The 18,074-nt window shown below is 39.5% G+C and overlaps 1 protein-coding gene across 8 annotated transcripts in view; it reads left to right on the plus strand.

Moving 5' to 3' along the window:
- Positions 1-18,074, plus strand: part of ankhd1 (ankyrin repeat and KH domain containing 1) — a 149,363-nt gene that overhangs the window by 20,973 nt on the left and 110,316 nt on the right. For 7 of the 8 annotated variants that reach the window (XM_072263815.1, XM_072263817.1, XM_072263814.1 and 4 more), the window contains exon 2: positions 14,492-14,645. In XM_072263815.1, coding sequence (XP_072119916.1) covers positions 14,492-14,645 — 154 coding nt within the window. Of the gene's footprint in view, positions 1-12,232; positions 12,392-14,491; positions 14,646-18,074 lie in introns of all 8 variants that reach the window. The other variant, XM_072263818.1, reaches the window with a different exon arrangement.

An 18,074-nucleotide genomic window follows, 5' to 3' on the forward strand; every position in this document is an offset into this window, starting at 1 on the left:
GTTTGACTAATCTGTGAGGTGGTTCTAATTGTTTGTAGGGCAGATTTAGAAGTTGCACTGTGCATGAAGTGACTTTTCCATGTCTGAATTTGGTGCCAAGGTCAGTACTAGGTGGTTTGTCTAGTTTCTTTCCTTCCACTTACATGTAGTACTGGGTTATAAATTAACAATTTGGATAAGAGTGGCATGATTTACTAAGTTTATGGTGACACCAAAATTGGTGATGTAAACAGAGAAGAAGGTTGTTTAAGTCTACAGTAATCTGTGGAATGCTCTGCCACAGACTGCGGTGGAGGCCAAGTTTGTGGGTATATCAAGGCAGAGATTGATCTTTACTGTTCGGTCAGGGCATCAATGGATATGGTGAGAAGGCAGGTGTATGGAGTTGAGTGGGATCCGGGATCAGCTCCACTGGAATGGTGGAGCAGACTCGATGGACTGAATGGCCTAATTCTGCTACTATGTTTTATGGTCTAATTGGGATCTGAATCAATTGGGAAAGTGGACCAAGGAATGACAGATGGAATTTCACTTCATTTGTCTGTAAAGCATTTTACAAAGTTAAACAGGGCAGATCAATCACAGTGAATGACAGAGAGAAGTACAAATACATAATCCCTGAAGTGGTTAGTTAGACAAGTAAAGAATGTGTATGGTATATTTGGTATATTTGCATTCCTTTGACAGTGCATTGAGTACAAGGGTTTCAATGTGGCTGTTTCAACACATTGGTGAGACCGAACCTGGAATATTTTGTTCATTTCTTATCTACATGCTCTAGAAATGATTAAGCTGGAGAGGTTGCAGAAAGGATTCTCAAGGATGCTGTTGGGACTGTAGAAGGCTTGGATTAGAAGGGGAGACTGGATAGGCTGGAACTGTTTTCCTGGTGTGGAGGAGGGTGAAGGGTGACCCTGTAGAGCAGGGATTCCCACCCTGGGGTCCATGGACCCCTTGCTTGATGATATTGGTTCATGGCATAAAAAAGATTGGGAACTCTGCTATAGAGGATTACGATATTATGAGGAGCCTAGAGTAGATAGGTTATCTCGGATTCTAAAACTACAGGGCATTAAGTTTAAGGTGAGAGAGGAAATATTTAAAGGGGATCTGAGAGGCATGTTTTTTCAGTGTGGTGGGTATATGAAATGAACTGCTAGAGGTAGGTGCAGTTACAATGTTTAAAAAAAAAAAACATTTGGACAGGTAGGTGAATAGGAAAGTTTTATAGAGAGTTGGGCCAAATCTAGGCAAATGGACCTGATCAGGGAAACACCATAGTTGGGCTGCGCGTATTGGGCTGAAGGTTCTGTTTCTGTGTTCTGCAAATCTGACCGAGTGACTGCTAGGCTACTACAAAAAACAGTAGGAGTCAGCAATGTGGAGGGAGGTTCGCTGTTTTGGCAACCCTTGTCATAGGATGCCTTTCTGAAATTCGCATCATACATATCAAATCTTTCCTTGGCCCTTCAGAAAATTCAGTTGCCTCATAAAACACTAGCTTGACATTTTCTTACTGATTTGTACCTTTCTTTGCGGAGGTTTGGCTGCCTCTCAGAATACATTCCAGTAATTTGCCCACCGTTCATGATTTACTTGCAATTATTTACCTGCTATTTATAAAAAAAAATATTGCATCTTTAACACTCCAGTGTTTCGACACCACTCCTGTGACTGATGGTGATGTAACACAGTCAGGACCTTCATTATTTCCTTTCTTATAACAGCCTGGAATATTTTACATCTGATACTATACTCACTCACTCACATTTTCTGTTTGTATCCCATCCAATATTTCTCTCAATTCCTCCTGAAACACATTGCTGACACCCTTTTCTGAAGAATGTGAAGACAGCACTGAATTTTCATTATAAAGCTTGTCCATCTCCTCTCCCTCCCAGGTAAGTTGGCCTTTGGGTGCTTAATAGAATGAATCCTTATTTGTTGTCTTGCTTTGTGTGCAGATATTTTTTGAATGTCCTTAATTTTATTTGCTGGTTTCTTTTATTTCACTCATTGCTTTTATTTCTATTTTAATTTTGCCCTTGCACTTGCAGGCTTTCTGCAATATTAAGTGCATAAGTACTTTGTCCTTGTCAAGTTGTAAACAAATTGTGATTGAGCATCTTAGCATAGTTTGCATATGCACATTTGTCAGTGGTGGCTAACGAATCAGCAAAAGGAATGAATAATATTGGTCATTCCTGACAAATATATGCAAGTCAAGTTAAATTTATTGTCATTTAACTATACATGTATATAACCATATAATGTATTTAAAAATGAGACAATGTTCTTCAAATCATGGTGTAAATCACAGCAGGTCATATAACACATAACTTGTGAAGGTAAGAATAAAATCCACAGATGAACTACACAAAAATAAACTAAACTGCATTAATATTAAATAATGTAAGGTATGGAACACATTAACCAATAACACTTTGAACGTGATGCAGCAGGGAGTTCAGAAACCTAGTGGCCTGGGGGAGGAAGCTTTCTCATTCTGACTACTCTTGTTTTTAATGCATTGTGGTCTCCTGCCTGATGGTAGAAAGTCGAAGAGGGTGCTTAATGGATGTGTGGGTTCTTAATAATACTAAAGCCAATTGAAACACCTGTAGTCCTCCTTTAATTAGTCCAGATTGATATCAAGCCTGGAACCTTCTTTATCTGGATAGCTTGGTTATAAACTAGGTGATATCTAAACAATACGTGAAGACTCACTTCAAACTTGTTTTCATTTCAATGTATTTAATTTTTTTATGGTAATGTTAAGTTTCTGATTCTACATTTCACTAATATTGCATTGCTTTACTTGATTTTTCACCTGTTTACCTTGAGAGTTCAGTGAATTGAATTGCGGATTGCCAATTTTCTGATCTATTGTTGTGCATGTACATTGTGTGTGAGTATTCAGTTTCATTCCATCCTCTAGTTTCAAAGTGATTTGAACTTGGTTTGGTAAGGGAAGAATTCCTGTACATCTGTACCTTGTTACCACTCTTCAGCACTAACCTCTTATCCAGTGAATAAAATACATTCTTTGAATGTACTTAGTGAGTTAGCTCTACAACTATCTTGAAACTTTGGAATCCTTTCCAGCTCCCGAGTAAAGAAAGTTCATATTTCCTTCCTGATTGGCTGACACCTTACTTTAATATTGCAACTCCTTGTTCTAGGCACACCAGGAGGAGAAAGCTTATCCCTTAATTTAATTTCTTTCCTTGAGAGATCATAACCTCATCCTAAGAATCAACCTGATGAATCTTCCTTGCATTTGGTTCGTAATGAGTGTACTGTTTTCGATAGGGAGTGCAGTCTATCTTCAGTATTCTAGGCACGGTCTCACTAGGATCCTCCTTTTTTAGGCAGTCCCTTGATTAAGGATGATTTGTATCCATTCTAAGATGACTGACGAGGTTAAGATAGTAACTACAGATACCTTCGTAGATGCATTCATGCGATCACTCGAAATGAGTATCATGTTCTTCTGAAGGGTTAATCTCTTAATGGAGAATGCTTGAGCATGACTTTGCTTAATGTGGGGAGGCTGCTGCATGGGAAGCCACCACATGTCCTTGACAAATTGGGGTCAGGGTTCAGTGGCATAGGATGTAAGGTGACTGGGGACCCTTCACTGCTGTTGGGAGCTGTCATCATCTTCCGCCAGTTCCACCATTGAGGTCTTGGTTGCATTGCTTTTCATGTGCAACCTCCCCCCTTGACCTTACTGCCATGGGTGACCCTACCAAGAGCTAAACTCCAGATGACGTTGCCTTTTCAGGAACTCACAAGCCTCTTTCTCCACCACAACAAGGTGACAATCCAAGGGTAGGAGGTGCCTGATGAAGTTGGGAGGTTTGTGAGTTGGTATGCTCTTGCTGATCACATTAGTGTACTGTGTGCTCCCAATAAATGAACTTGGTTGTTGGAGCCATTCCAAGGTCCCTGGAGCTGTGAGGCAATAGTGTTAACTTCTGCTTCACTGTGCTGTAGAGTTGCAGTTAAGGAGGTCTTTCAAGTATATACTAAAATAGGCACTGACTGCATCTTGCCCTCAAAGTTTGCTGCCTTGTAGTGTGACCTTATGTTTGACTAGGCCTTTGACAATGCTGAGGAACCAGTGCACAATATGGCTGTTGGCCTGTTGTTGGGCCTTCTGTGCTCTTTCCACAGAGTCTCCTGTTCTTTAGTTATGGCTTTTCTGGTAAACTACAGATTTGCTAGATATGGAGGCTCATGGGTTGATGGGTAAAGACAAGAGGAACATGGGGCAATGCCTCTTGTCCTTGTCTAACACCCATGAGCTGCTGCCATCTCCAAAGGGATCCTTCCACCAAACACATCTTTACCTCCACCTCCACCCCCCCCCCCGTACCACATTCTGCTTTCCATAAGGATTGTTCCCTCTGTGACTCCCTTGTCTATTCATCTCTCCCCATTAAATCTGTCCCGGCACTTATCCCTGTAAGTGGCCAAAGTGCTACACCTGTCCATTCACCCCCATTCAGGACACCAAACAGTCCTTCCAGGTGAGGCAACACTTCACATGTGAATCTGCTGAAGTCATCTGTTGTATCTGGTGCTCCTGATGTGGCAGCCTCTACATCGGTGAAGCCAGTTGTAATTTGAAGAGCAGCTTAATCGAGCACCTCTGCTCCATCCACTAAGAGCGGAACTTTCCAGTGGTCCATCATTTGAATTCTAATCCCCATCCCCATTCCTGTTCCAATATGTCTGTCCATGGCCTCCTCTTGTGTCACACTGAAGCCACCCTCAGTGAAGGAGCATCGCGTTGTTTTCTGTTTGGGTAGCCTCCAACCTGATGACATGAATGTCGATTTCTCCTTCCAGTTAAAAGAAATTACCTTTCCCACGGTCCTGGCTTCACCTGTCATATACAGGTTTCCCCCGCCATCCAAAGGTAGAGCGTTCCTATGAAACTGTTCATAAGCCAGAATATTGTAAAGCGAAGAAGCAATTACCATTTATTTATATGGGGGAAAAACTTGTGAGCATTCGCAGACCCAAAAATAACCTACCAAATCATGCCAAATAACACACAAAACCTAAAATAACAGTAACATATAGTAAAAGCAGGAATGATATGATAAATACACAGCCTATATAAATTGGAAATACTTCTCTACAACGATTGTTCTCCGTAGCGAAAATCTCACGCAAGTGCTCTCGGCAGAAACACGGCGCAAGCGCTCTCGGCAGAAAATCTCACGCAAGCGCTGTTGGCAAAAACACTCTTCTCCAGTAACCTATAAGCTATGAAGCTGCCAAATCATACTAAATAACACCTAAAAATACACAGCCTATATAAAGTAGAAATAATGTATGTACAGTGTAGTTTCACTTACCGGAATCAGGAAGACATCAAGCACACTGATGATGGTGTGTTAGGCTCAGTCTTCGGAGGTTGGGGTGGTGTAGTGGGCCCCACCCTCCGGGCCGCCGCCTAATACCGATCCGTGAAGCATGCAGGGGTACAGCGGCAGCCGGGACTCGTCCAGCACGTCTTTAAGAAAAAAGCCGAAATAAACAAGCTAATTAATTAGGTGCTGCCCCGGCACGTAATTAATTAGCTTGTTTATTTCGGCTTTTTTCTTAAAGACATGCTGGATGCCTCCCAGTTACTGCTGCATTCTCCGCGAATCGGTATCTGTCCGCGGCCCGGAGGTTGGGATGACTGGGGTGGTAGGATATGGGGGTGTCATCTCATCGCTGATCAGGGGAGGCAGGTCATCTTCTATGTCTGCCTGCCTCGATGTTGAAGGTCGCGGTTCATCGTCTGCTGTGGCTGATGTGGAAGGCTTGAAAAACAACAGTATTCTTGACTGCTAGCCTCGCACATTTTTCTATCATACAGTTCTTTGTAAACCATCATGCAAATATGCCCTAAACTGATGTACCCTTCCAAAATTAAAGTAGTACTTTATCATTGCAGCGAAAATCTCACGCAGTTGCTTCACGTTCAGTTCTTGGACGACTTCACTTTCGGTCCATTCGCTCCTGCATTCGGTTTTGATTGTTATCCTTTCCTCTTCCAATTGCATCAGCTCTTCATCTATCAGTTCTTGGTCATGAGATGCCAAACCTCTTCAACATCATCTTCGTCATCTTCCACAAGCCCAACTCACTTTATCCTTACTTCATTCACCACGATTGAAACGCTTAATTATGTCTAGTTTTATGCTAAGTGCAACACCCTTATGAGTTTTAGGCTTTTCTCATACCTTAGAACTCATCTTGCAAGCGGCTGCTCACAGACACGTGTTTAAGCAATGCCAGCTAGAATGCAGTTCCAAATCTGGAGGAGGAGCAGCTACTCGGGGCACGCGCTGCTTTTTTCATAACAGTGAAAACCTCTTCTGTTAGCGAAAACAGGTAACTAATGTAGGTCTTTCGTAACAGCGAGGTTTCGTAAAGCGAACGTTTGAAAAGCGGGGGACACTTGTAGCTAGCCTCCTTCCCCTTCCCTCCACCTTTTTATTTTAGTGTCTTCTTCCTTCTTTTCCAGTCCTGAAGAAGGGTCTCTCCCCAAAATGTCAACTGTTGATTAATTTCTTTGGCCGTTGCCTAGCCTGTTGAGTTCCTCCAGCCTTTTGTGTGTGTTGCTTTGGATTTCCAGAATCTGTAGAATTTCTTGTGTTTATATGAGTATTATGGTGGCCGAAGTGTAACCTTGGAACATATTTAAAACCAGTCCATCATTGCCCCTTGCTGCAACTACCCATCAGTGCTCAGACAGCTTTCCAAGCAGAACTATGTGGGCATGATTCACTGCAACAGGAGCAACAGTGGGGAGAGCAGCACAGTAGCATACAATTGGGGAGGGTATGGTTTTGCAACAGATTTCTGGCATAACTTTGGTATGGCTATTATAAAGTACAAGGGCAAACGTACTTGGGAATGTGCAGTCTTGAGTATTGAGAGTGCTATGATAAATCTATTCTGAGGCAATGCTGAGTAGGTTATATTTATCAGAGGCACAACTTTAGCTTAATACCTGTAAAGAATTTATTGATGGCTTAAAAACAAATATTCTGTAATAACTGGATACAGGAGTTGTAGTCATTCTGTCCCTTTTACTATATATATTACAATAACTTCAAATTTCGTGACCATGTGTTCCAATTTGAGTGAACTGTTGGAAAATTAAAATCATCTAACTTTCATACCATATGAGTCTTTGGTTTTTGTCTATCTCAAGCTCCAAAGTGTGCACCCTTTCTTGAATTATTAACAGCCTCCAATTAAAAAATAGAGGTGCATGGAAGGTGCAGATCATTTATCAGCAAATATACTAATTTGCAATGAGAAAAAGATGAATTGTGAAATACTGCAAGTAGGATGGGTTTGTGTCACTGCTCCTAGTATTGTAATAGTAACATCATTTCTCTCTGCTCCCTCCTTCCCTTTTGCTCCTAATGGCTTTTTTCTCCCTTTTTCCTGCAGCCTTTCAACCTTGAACTTCTCAGATGGTCTGTTGGTGGTTTCTGAGATGGCTTAGGAGGCCAATCTGGGAGCCATAAATTCACCCATAGGTGGGATTTCCCACGGTCTTGTGATTGCTGTTGGGATGGGTAGGGGTGCAATTTGTTCGGTGTTCTACTGGGCTGCCTGTGTGCTGCTTCTTTGGTGCCAATGGGCCGACAGTTCCATGGAGTCAGTGGAAATAATGAATTTCTTTGGAGGCTTTGAGCACTTCTTTGAATCTTTTCATCCCTCTCAATGTCATGACAGAGCTTGCTATTATCTTCTCTATTTCAGAAGTCTGGAATATGAGAATAGTGTGACCTGCTCAACTTGGCTAGGGCTTCAATATGGGAGGTGGGTGCGATGTTGGTCTTTCAGAGGACACTGACTGATATTGGCTCAATTAAACTTCCAATGAATTTGAGGTAGTTTGCGGACACAATATTGGTAGCAATAAACAGTCTGCTAGAGGAATTCAGTGGGTTGAGCACCTTTCAGTGGGAGAAAAGGAAGTGTTGACCCACAGAGCTGCTGACCTGATGAGTTCCTCCAGCAGATGGTTTATTGATTCAGATTCCAGCATTATGCAGTCTCTTGTCTGCAATGGTGGTGGCACTTTTCCTGCCTTGAAATTTCTACAGTAGATTGTCCAGCCCATAAAAGCTCCCAAAAGAACACGGATCACTGCTACTCTAGAGACAGTAGCTTTGTGTTAAGTCTAAGATCATCGATTTCCTTTTTCAGTTTTCCTGTGGGGCATTGAAGGTCATAGTAAAGTTCAAAATTTATCATCTTCCTTTGTGTGATGGCAGTTTAGGTGTTTTGGCTGTACCTTTTTAAGTTGATCAAATCCCTCCTTTTTCTTCTCCCCTTCCTCTTTCATTTGTCCAATCTACCCTTTGTATGTTTATTCTCTCAGTTTCTGATTTACCACCTCTGGTGTGAATCTAATTGAAAACGTACTGTAGGTGAAAGTGATGAGGTCAAGGACAGTTGGAATTGAAAGCTGGAACATAGCCTATTAGCTGGGTTAACTCTGTTTAGTGCTTAACAGTTAGTGTTTCAAATGCTTAAGCATCTTAAAAGCAGTAATTCTTGTTTGTACCATGCCTTTTATTGTGTTACAGGAGAAGAGATTTGATGACTCACCACTGTACAATTGCTATATTTTTTACAATTCAGTTTTTAGCATCTGGTTGTTGTTGTCAGGGCCAGCACTTAGTGGCCATTCCTGATGCATCATTAGCAATACTGTGCCACAGCCTTAGTGAGGGTACTACCACTAGCAGTACCTCATGTATAATTACATGAAAGATTCACAAATGGAGTAGCAATATTTTTCTAGGTCAGGGTGGTGCAAGTTGGATATGAATCTTTAAGTCTATGTATTTAATGCCCTTTTCTTCCTTCATGTTGGAGTTTAATGCTAATCTGTCAAGAATAGCCCAGGTGAATAATTGCAGTGCATTTTAAATATTGTATACAATGAGACGTGGTCCTCTGGTGGAAGGAAGAAACACTTAGAATTATGGTTAGGGTGCAGTCAAGTAGGCTATGTAGTATTGAGAAGCCACGTATATCTTAAATTTTTAGAATGAAGTATAATGAGAACTTTCAAGTTAACTTTCTTATAGTATTCCATTAACTTAATATATCATTTATTATTCATTTAGAAACAGTGAATATTTCTAATAGTTTTAACACTAATTTGGATGGAATGACAGGAAGGCTCTGATTGTTTTTAAATTTGGTCTTTTGTCCTTGAACGAATACTGTAACAGTGTCCAGCGGTGAGTGGTCCTGATAGATTTAATTGTGTTAGTGGTAATTGACCGCACCGTCAGTGATCCCTTGACTTGGCAATTGAAATTCAGCTGATAATGCAAGCAAAACATTATTGCACTACACATCTAGATGATTTCTTATTCTTTGATAGTTTCTGAGATGGTCTTTCAACAGTGCTAGAAGTGGTTAGCTAGAGATTTGGTGAGCTCTGGAGTGTAAACCCATCTCTTCTCTCTCCTCCCCTCTCCCCACTCTCTCTCTTCCTGTTCCCCATTCTAGCTCCCTCTTACCACTTTACTTCTTCCATCTGCCCATCTCCTCCTGGTGCCGCCCTCCTTCCCTTTCTTCCATGGTCTACTCTCCTCTCCTGTCAGATTCCTCCTCCATCAGCCCTGTACATAGAAACCCTAAAGAACAATACACGCCCTTCAGCCCACAAAGTTGTGCTGAACATGTCCCTACCTTTGAAATTACTAGACTTCCCTATAGCCCTCTACTTTTACAGGCTCTGTGTACCTTCGAAAAATCTCTTGAAAGACCCTATCGTGTCCGCCTCCACCACCATTGCCGGCAGCCCATTGCACGCACTGACCACTCTGATTAAAAAAAACTTACCCCTGACATCACCTCTGTACCTACTCCCCAACACCTTAAACCTGTGTCTTCTTGTGGCAACTGTTTCAGCCCTGGGGAAAAAGCCTCCGACTATCCACACGATCAATGCCTTTCATCATCTTATACACCTGTATCAGGTAACCTCTCATCCTCTGTCACTCCAAAGAGAAAAGGCTGAGTTCACTCAACCTGTTTTCATAAGGCATCGTCCCCAGTCCTGGCAACATCCTTGTAAATCTCCTCTGCACTCTTTCTATGGCTTCCACATGCTTCCTGTAATGAGGCGACCAGAAGTGAGCACAGTACTCTAAGTGGGGTCTGACCAGGGTCCTATGTAGCTGCAACATTACCTCTTGGCTCCTAAATTCAATTCCATGATTAATGAAGGCCAGTACACCGTATGCCTTCTTAACCAGTGTCAACCTGCGCAGCTACATCTTCCACCTATCACCTCCCAACTTCTCAATTCACACTCCTTCCCCCACCCACCCACTTTTCTCCCTCACCTGGTTTCACCTATTATTGCCAGCTTCCCCCACCTTGTTGTTCTGATTTCTTTCCCCTTCCTTTCCAGTCTTGATGAGAGCTCTTTGCCTGAAATGTCAACTGCTTATTCCACTCCATTGATGCTATCTGACCTGCTGAGTTCCTTCAGAATTTTGTTTGTGTTGCTGTACATGCACTGAGGATGTCATCAAGTCAGAGCCTTTCTTGATAAAATGAGTTAGTTATGTAGGCTGACGACTTGTGTCTGAGATGATGAGGATCCTGAGAGGCCAAGGTAATTGAAACTTCTGAAGATTAAAATATGGTTTATTATTGGCCATTGCTTGATGGTCCTTGACTTTTCTATGACTTGCTAATGCTTAATGGAGCTGCCTCATGCTTCTGGTTTAATTAATCACTTGTCACACCTGCATATAACAGGATTGAAAGTTTTGATTTATTTCATTTTGGCAGTGCATAATTCTGTTTCTGACATGCTAGTTTAACATGCATATAATCCTGTTACTGTATTTTTGATGTTGCACATTTCTTGATCAGTTTATTTTTTTGCAAGAGGCCTTTATTAAACAGACAGTGTTGCAAGTCATGTTTTAAAGTGTAGCATGCTATTAATTTCCCTGAAACAATGGGATGAAATTAGCTTCATTTAAATGTACAGTAACCCAACTGATGTTGACTTGTTGACAGTGATTGATTTTTAAAAAAGGTTTCTGTTTTCCTTTGCAGTTGCTTATGTTTTAACATATTTGCACATTGTGTAGTAGATTAGTTCATTGAGGAACCGAAGACAGTGCAACAGTAAATATAATTTTTTAACCAGCATTTTGGAGATCTCCTGAGATGAATATTTTCCATTTTTTTTCCCTTGTGCATCTTGTGAATAATTTTCTTAATTGAATGGTAGTCTTCTCCAAGGTGAAAATATCTTCATGGTCTCTGCAGCTTAATTTCCCTTGAAGTTTGATTTGCAAAGATGGTGAAGTACTTGAGCTTATATTGAGCATATTTTGCATTTCAGTTGAGAACTGATAATGGCCTGTTTTCTTTATTGTTTCACATTGATGTAGTCTTTTGATTCCAAGAAAAATGCAATCTTGTGTTTTTATGCCCAGGGAAGGCATAAAATTGAGCTTTTTTCTGAGTTTTGATTTGAGTTTTCTTCCTCCAGAATCTTATCAAGAATAACTTGGCTTGGGCTTGATGAATATAACATCTGTAATGTATTAAATTTACTTAGTGTATTAAGTTTACCATTCCAAATTCTGTGCATCTGCTATCGTGAGAGTAATTTTGTGTACACAATGATCCACTGTTAACTTGGGCTCTGTGATGGGGATGGATTTGAAATACTGAAGGTACTTTACGTTGCTAATTTGTATATGACTGTCAGTATACTTGAAACATCCACTTATTCAGTGAGTGTCATAAAAGATATAATCTCCACAAGTTGGTATGGTTAGAAATAGATAGCTTATGAAAATTAACAATAGGAGCTGTAATGTAGTTCAGGAACGTTGGAGAAACTACAGTGAATAAGGAAAAAAATTGGAATGAAGCCTCTGCCTTTAGCTCTAAATTTGTAGCTCCCTTAACCATTTGCCATCAAGAAAAATCTTACTTTAAAAAGTAGTCTGAAGTAGAAGCAAATAATTTAGAGCGGGGGTGATTTAAGAGAAACCTTTATTAAGATCTATCATTGTGGCATGGCAGAAGCACTGTTTTTACCTACCCCTGAAAAGTTCTACAAATACTAACCACCTCAGCAATATGTGAACCTAAAGTGTCAGGAAGCTTTATGATTGCTTATAGCTGAGCCTTATCCTGTTCTCAACAGATGTTGACATTCACGTTTACCAGCTGGAGTTACTGGATAGCAATCAGGAGTGGGAATCCTGGATGATATTTCTCTTTCTATTGAGACCAAATGTAGTATTCTAACTGCTGCTTCAGCTGAGATCAGCGAACTCTTTTCATCCAGGAAATGGATCTTCAGGTTTGTATGGCTAGCACAGTGCAGTGCTTTTACCCAGGGGCTATTGCAAGGAGTAGTGATACTAATTTTGTGCTTTTTTTTTTGTGGATCAATGCTTAGCCATTCATACTGACTATGATTTACTTTGTTGCAAATTATCTAGAGTTGTATTAATTTCAGATATTGTATCTAGCTGTCAGAAGTGTCTGAAAATCTTGGCAAGGAATATATCTCATAACTAAACAGATGTACAAGTTGAAGATTAAATATGCTAGGAGAATGTAGCACCCTTTTAAACAAAGTTATCTCATTCTCTGCACCCTTCTAACCAAATGTTTGGGTGGACTGAATCTAAATTCATTATTCATGGAATAAACTAGAGTCACAATGAAAAAGGATCGTGTACTTTCCCAGCATATATGACAAATAAACTCTTCTCAGACTTCTAGCTGGATGCAGTTATCGATTATAATCGATGTTTCAATGACAAACTCTCCCATTTTCTTCAGGGATGATGTCTAGGTAGTCCAGCGGTATTTATACCCTCTTATTCCATCCTTCCTGATTGGTTAGTTTTCATCTGTTCAGGTTTCTGTTCTCCCACCTTGTTTACAGTGGAATTTCGGTTCTTACTTAGAGCAAGACTTTTCATCTTTGTTAAAATTCTTTTGCTCTAGTTTTATTTCCATGGTTTCCTTTACCAGGTGGTCCCAAAGCCATTGGCATGGCACTGTAGTTTTATTCCATGGAAGTCAATCCATGTGGTTATTGCAAGTGCAGTGTTGTTCTACCGCCGATTTCTCCGGGTAACCCATATGATACACCTCCTGTGCTCCTTGATGCAGGTTTCCACATTGCATCCCATTTCGCCGATTATGTGCTGCTCCACATTCACAGGGAATCCTTATGTCCTAGGTCATCTTTGACCTGCATAAGCTGTGAATTGAGCTTCTTTACGGGCTCGTGGACTGTATTAATCTGGTATTTATTGGAGACCGTGGAAATGTAGGGAAGACGGGCAGTAACAATGGGTTCCTCCTTGTTAGGTTTTCTGGGTTTTCTGGATTTTCTGCATTCACAATGGCCATAGGATTGACTACTGTGTAGCACCAATGGCTTTTGGGGCTGCCTGTTGAAGGAAGCCATTAAAACAAAGCAGTTGGAAAGGAATTTTAGAAAAGACGAAGGCCATGCTCCAAGTAAGAACTGGAATTCAATTGTAAACGAGGTGGGAGAGTGGTTAGTCCTCATCAAATCAGGTTTCCAATCAAAAGGGATGGACTACTGGGGTATAAATACCACTGGACTAGACATAGCCAGGCATCATCCCTGAAGAAGATGGCGGAGCTGGTCATTGATACCTTGGTTATAATCAATACCTGTACCCGGCTGGAAGCCTGACAAGAGGTTACAGGGTCACAGTGTTTGCAGCTATCTTTTTCTCATTCCCTGTGACATTCTGTGTTTGACTATGTTGTCTGTTTGACATTTTTATTTGCTAGCTTTTGAATTTGTTTTGCAGTGTACTAGTAGACTGTATCCCTGTATACTGCTTTCACATTTTCCCTCAAGTTGAATAAAATGGTTCCATTCTATTGAATTCTATATAAAATAGCAATACCTGATCACTGGTAAGCAATTGGTTGTTGAAGCACTGACAGTTAAAGCATTGCTACCTTTGTGCCAGTCCAGTGTTGTACATTTCAAAGAAATGTTGGAGTTATGGTGGAAGAAGTTGTGAATTATGGTTGGTATATCAATACAGTTTTCAGTTTAACATTTCAAAAGACGTTGCTCCTCTTTGACTAAGCATGCAGAGCAACCAGATCACAGCAATTTTTTTAAAAGCACAGATTGAACTTGCAAATAATATTTGATTAAACACTGTCATAATTATTCAGGACCAAATTAGATGCAAGGTTTAGAATATATCATGCAACTTTTCGTTTGGTCACCTTGCTGTTTAGCTGTACTTTTCTATTTAAGATGTTTATCTTTTGTCACTTTGGTATCTTTTTCGTTTTCAACTTCCTACCAATATCTCTTTAAAGAGGCAAATTTAGGTACAGAGAAAGGAAATGATTAATTTTTATCTTTAACTTGGGATTTTAACTTTTTCAGGTTGAGTCGTTTATTCTGGACCAGGAAGATCTGGATAATCCAATGCTTAAAACAGCCTCTGAATTATTGTTGTCAAGTGCTGCAGATGGAACAGATCTACGAACAGTCGATCCAGAAACACAGGCGAGATTGGAAGCCTTGCTAGAAGCAGCAGGTATTGTTTTCAGTCTAATTGTATCACTAAACTTCATGTTCTCTTTAGAATTGATTTATAGATGTGTACATTTTCAGATCACATTAAGTATATTCCAACCCTTCTGGCACAAATTCTTTTAACTTGGACAAATAAATTGGTACCATTCTTGAAATCTTGCCAGCACAAAACTTTAGTTTCATGAGCTGATGTCCATTCAAGAAAACAGTATTTGATAGTAACAAAGCATTTCTGAGCATGCTTTGTTCACACCTTTTGGTTAACAGAAATCTGTGGATCTTAGATTTAAACTGAATAATTCATATAGTCATTCATTGTTTGTGCAAAAGTTGAGAAAACTCCTATCATTCTTTTACTTTTTTTTAAAAAAGTCTTCCAAACCTTGTACCTAAAAGCCTGACTAATGCTTGGGAAGTGCCTCACCAACATGAATAGTTTCTTTAATATCTTTAAAATCAATCAGATTCCCAATTTTTGAATTCCATGGGATCAGAGTTCCACTTGTGTAATTTATCTTAATATCTTGAGTCTTGGAGTCCAGAAATTATGCCGATAATCAACATCTGCCTTCAAAAACTTCATTGTTTCATAAATTGAGACGAGGGTTACATTGAGTACAGGTGAATACAGGTAAAGCTTTAAGTAGCTGCAGTAAAACCTACTTCATTGTTTTCTAGTCCTTCGTATATAAGGTCACTTCCCCTTAATCCTTTTGATTAATTTTTTATTTCATTACATTAAAATATCAATGAACTTAACATTGGATCTCTGCTTCCATCTTTTCACATACAAAAAAATCTCTTTATATTGTAAAAATGTGTGATTTTATATTCGCTAACTGTTTTTCCATCTTAATTGGTAAAGATCACTTTGCATCTTCTTTCATATTTCAGTCTGTAATTTTAGTATGAAACTTCTTTGTCATTGAAAAACTTGGATATTTTGCACAGTTTTGGCCCCCTTTTTTGGGAAAGGATAGATGAGCATTGGAGATGGTCCAGAAGAATTACTTAGCAGGTTCTAATAGAATGAGGGTGACCTTACTGAAATATTTATGAATGGGTTCCCACTATACATTCCCCTATTTTTAACCTGTTAGAAGATTGACCCAATTCAACATGGGCACACTTCAAAGCAACAAAAAATCTTTTGTCTATTTGCCTTTTCTCCCTTGGATATTCAAGTTGATTATATTAAAATTGCTATAAAATGAGTGTTCCCAAACTCTTGGGCTGTAAACTTAATTTGGCTTATTTAGTTGTTACTCTGTTGAATTTCATGTTTCCAGTGACAGAAAACTGTGCTGAATGATTTGATTTTGTTTTCTACTGTGTGAGAATCTTTTCTTAATTTATTTGAAGTTTAAGGCCTCTTTGCCTCCGCAGTACATTTGTTTAATCACGGCATTTATACATTCTACCACATCTCAGTTGTTCTCAGGTGTTTACAAGCAACTCCTGTTGTAGTAATTTCTAAATTGATATTCTAGGGATGGATCCCAAAATCTTATTGCCAAATTCTTTGTAATTTCTAACTTCTAATCATTGCTTGTTTATCTCCAGTTACTTCCTCTCCTTAAAATGTTTCTTTTACTTGGATCACTGTTACTCTTCTATTGTTCTCTACTGTAAACCTCGGATCTTGAGTTTCTTGGGCTGACCATTTTTCATCTATACCTCATTAACAGCAACTACAATCTTGTTAAGGTGATCGAAGTCTGCAAAATACAGAAAGTAAAATACTGCAAGTGCTAGTAATCTGAAAACAAAAGAAAATGCTGGAATCATGGGCAAGGCGTCAGGTAGTGTTTGTGGAGAGAAAAAGAGAACTCAGCAGTAAGAGGTCATCGTTTACAGTCTCCATGGAAGGTCCTCATCCCACTAAGTATTTGTAGCATCTGATGTATTATGAAAGAATATCTGTGGTGTTTAACTGTGTATCTGTAAGACTTTGTTCGGATTTGTCACTGAAGTGGTGAGTTGGCTGAAATTGTTTCAGGTAATTTGTGTGGTATAAATTATACATTCATCAGTAGTGTTTGTAAAAATGATCCAAGTAATACTTTAGTAACCTATCAGATAAAATGAGAGGGTGAAACTGATTCTTTAAGAGCTCGAAGATGGTGAGACAATGTCTTTGTAAAGCAAATTTCTGATTAACAACCTTTTGGAAGATGAGAATTTCATGAGAAATTGCCAATGAGGTAGGGCATTTGAAGTGGTAATGAAGTAAGCAAAGAAGAAAAGGTAGAGTTGGTTGAGTTGTAGATGGGAATAGTGAAAGCATATCGGAGATTGCTTAAATTGGTAATGGATTGGGAAAGTTATTATATTGTTTATCTTAAAATGCATTTAGATGAGCTTGTGCAGATAGCACAACATGGGCCAGAAAGGGAATGGGTAATTAAACAAAATGCTTTTGGTAGCTTGGGATCATGCTTATGGACTGAGATGTTTCAATAAGAAAATAGAATATTATCGAGATGAACCTTAAACTAAAGAACAGCTGGTATCTTGTCCATTTACAAAGGATTCTAAACATGGATGCAAAGGAATTCAGTTGATGTTTGCAGTATCTTTTGTTTTCATATTCTTCAATATCCACTTTGTATATGCGAAGTTATATTATAGCATCATCTTTGTTTCAAATAATTCTGTTGTGCATCAGAGTAAATAAAAATTAATTTGCATCATTCCACCATTCTATTCTGTTACATTTTTGATTATGAGCAGCCATTCTTGAGACAATACTTCATTTGCAAATCTTTCAAATATATCATGTAATTTTCCACCCAATTCAATGGAGAGCTGCAAGAATTGATTTTCAACTCACAAGAGCTTGCTATTTAACTGCAAGTACAGATAATGTAGTTTAGTTGTTTTGCCTTATTGTCATTCTTTTTATAATTTGCTTTGTTATGTACCCCTTGGGTTCATATTTTCTGTGGACTGTCACTTTAAAACGCTGGGAGAATGAGACTGACTTTTGGACACTAAGCTGCTCTGGAGAGGGGGAGAGAGAGATGGAGTTACTTGATGGACAATCATTGTTATGGTTTCTCTGCAGCTTGTCTTGAATATACAAGGACACGCAGATGCACTAAGGTGTGGTGAAGACTCCACAGGGTTGCTCTTTCACGCACTAATAATCATATATCGTTTCCTCTCAATCGATCCTCAGTCCCACCTGAAAAGGATAGTGGTATCTTCACACCTTAGTGCGTCTGCGTGTCCTTGTATATTCAAAACAAGCTGCAGAGAAACCATAACATCGATTGTCCATCAAATAACCCCCTCCCCCCCTGAACAGTGTCCAAAAGTCAGTCTCATTCTCCTAGCGTTTTAAAGTGACAGTCCACAGAAAATATGAACCCTAGGGGTAAATAACAGCTTAAAATTTATTTTGAATCTATTTTGTAATGTCCTTATG

The sequence above is a fragment of the Mobula birostris genome, chromosome 7 (assembly GCF_030028105.1).
Source record: "Mobula birostris isolate sMobBir1 chromosome 7, sMobBir1.hap1, whole genome shotgun sequence".
Lineage (NCBI taxonomy): Eukaryota > Metazoa > Chordata > Chondrichthyes > Myliobatiformes > Myliobatidae > Mobula > Mobula birostris.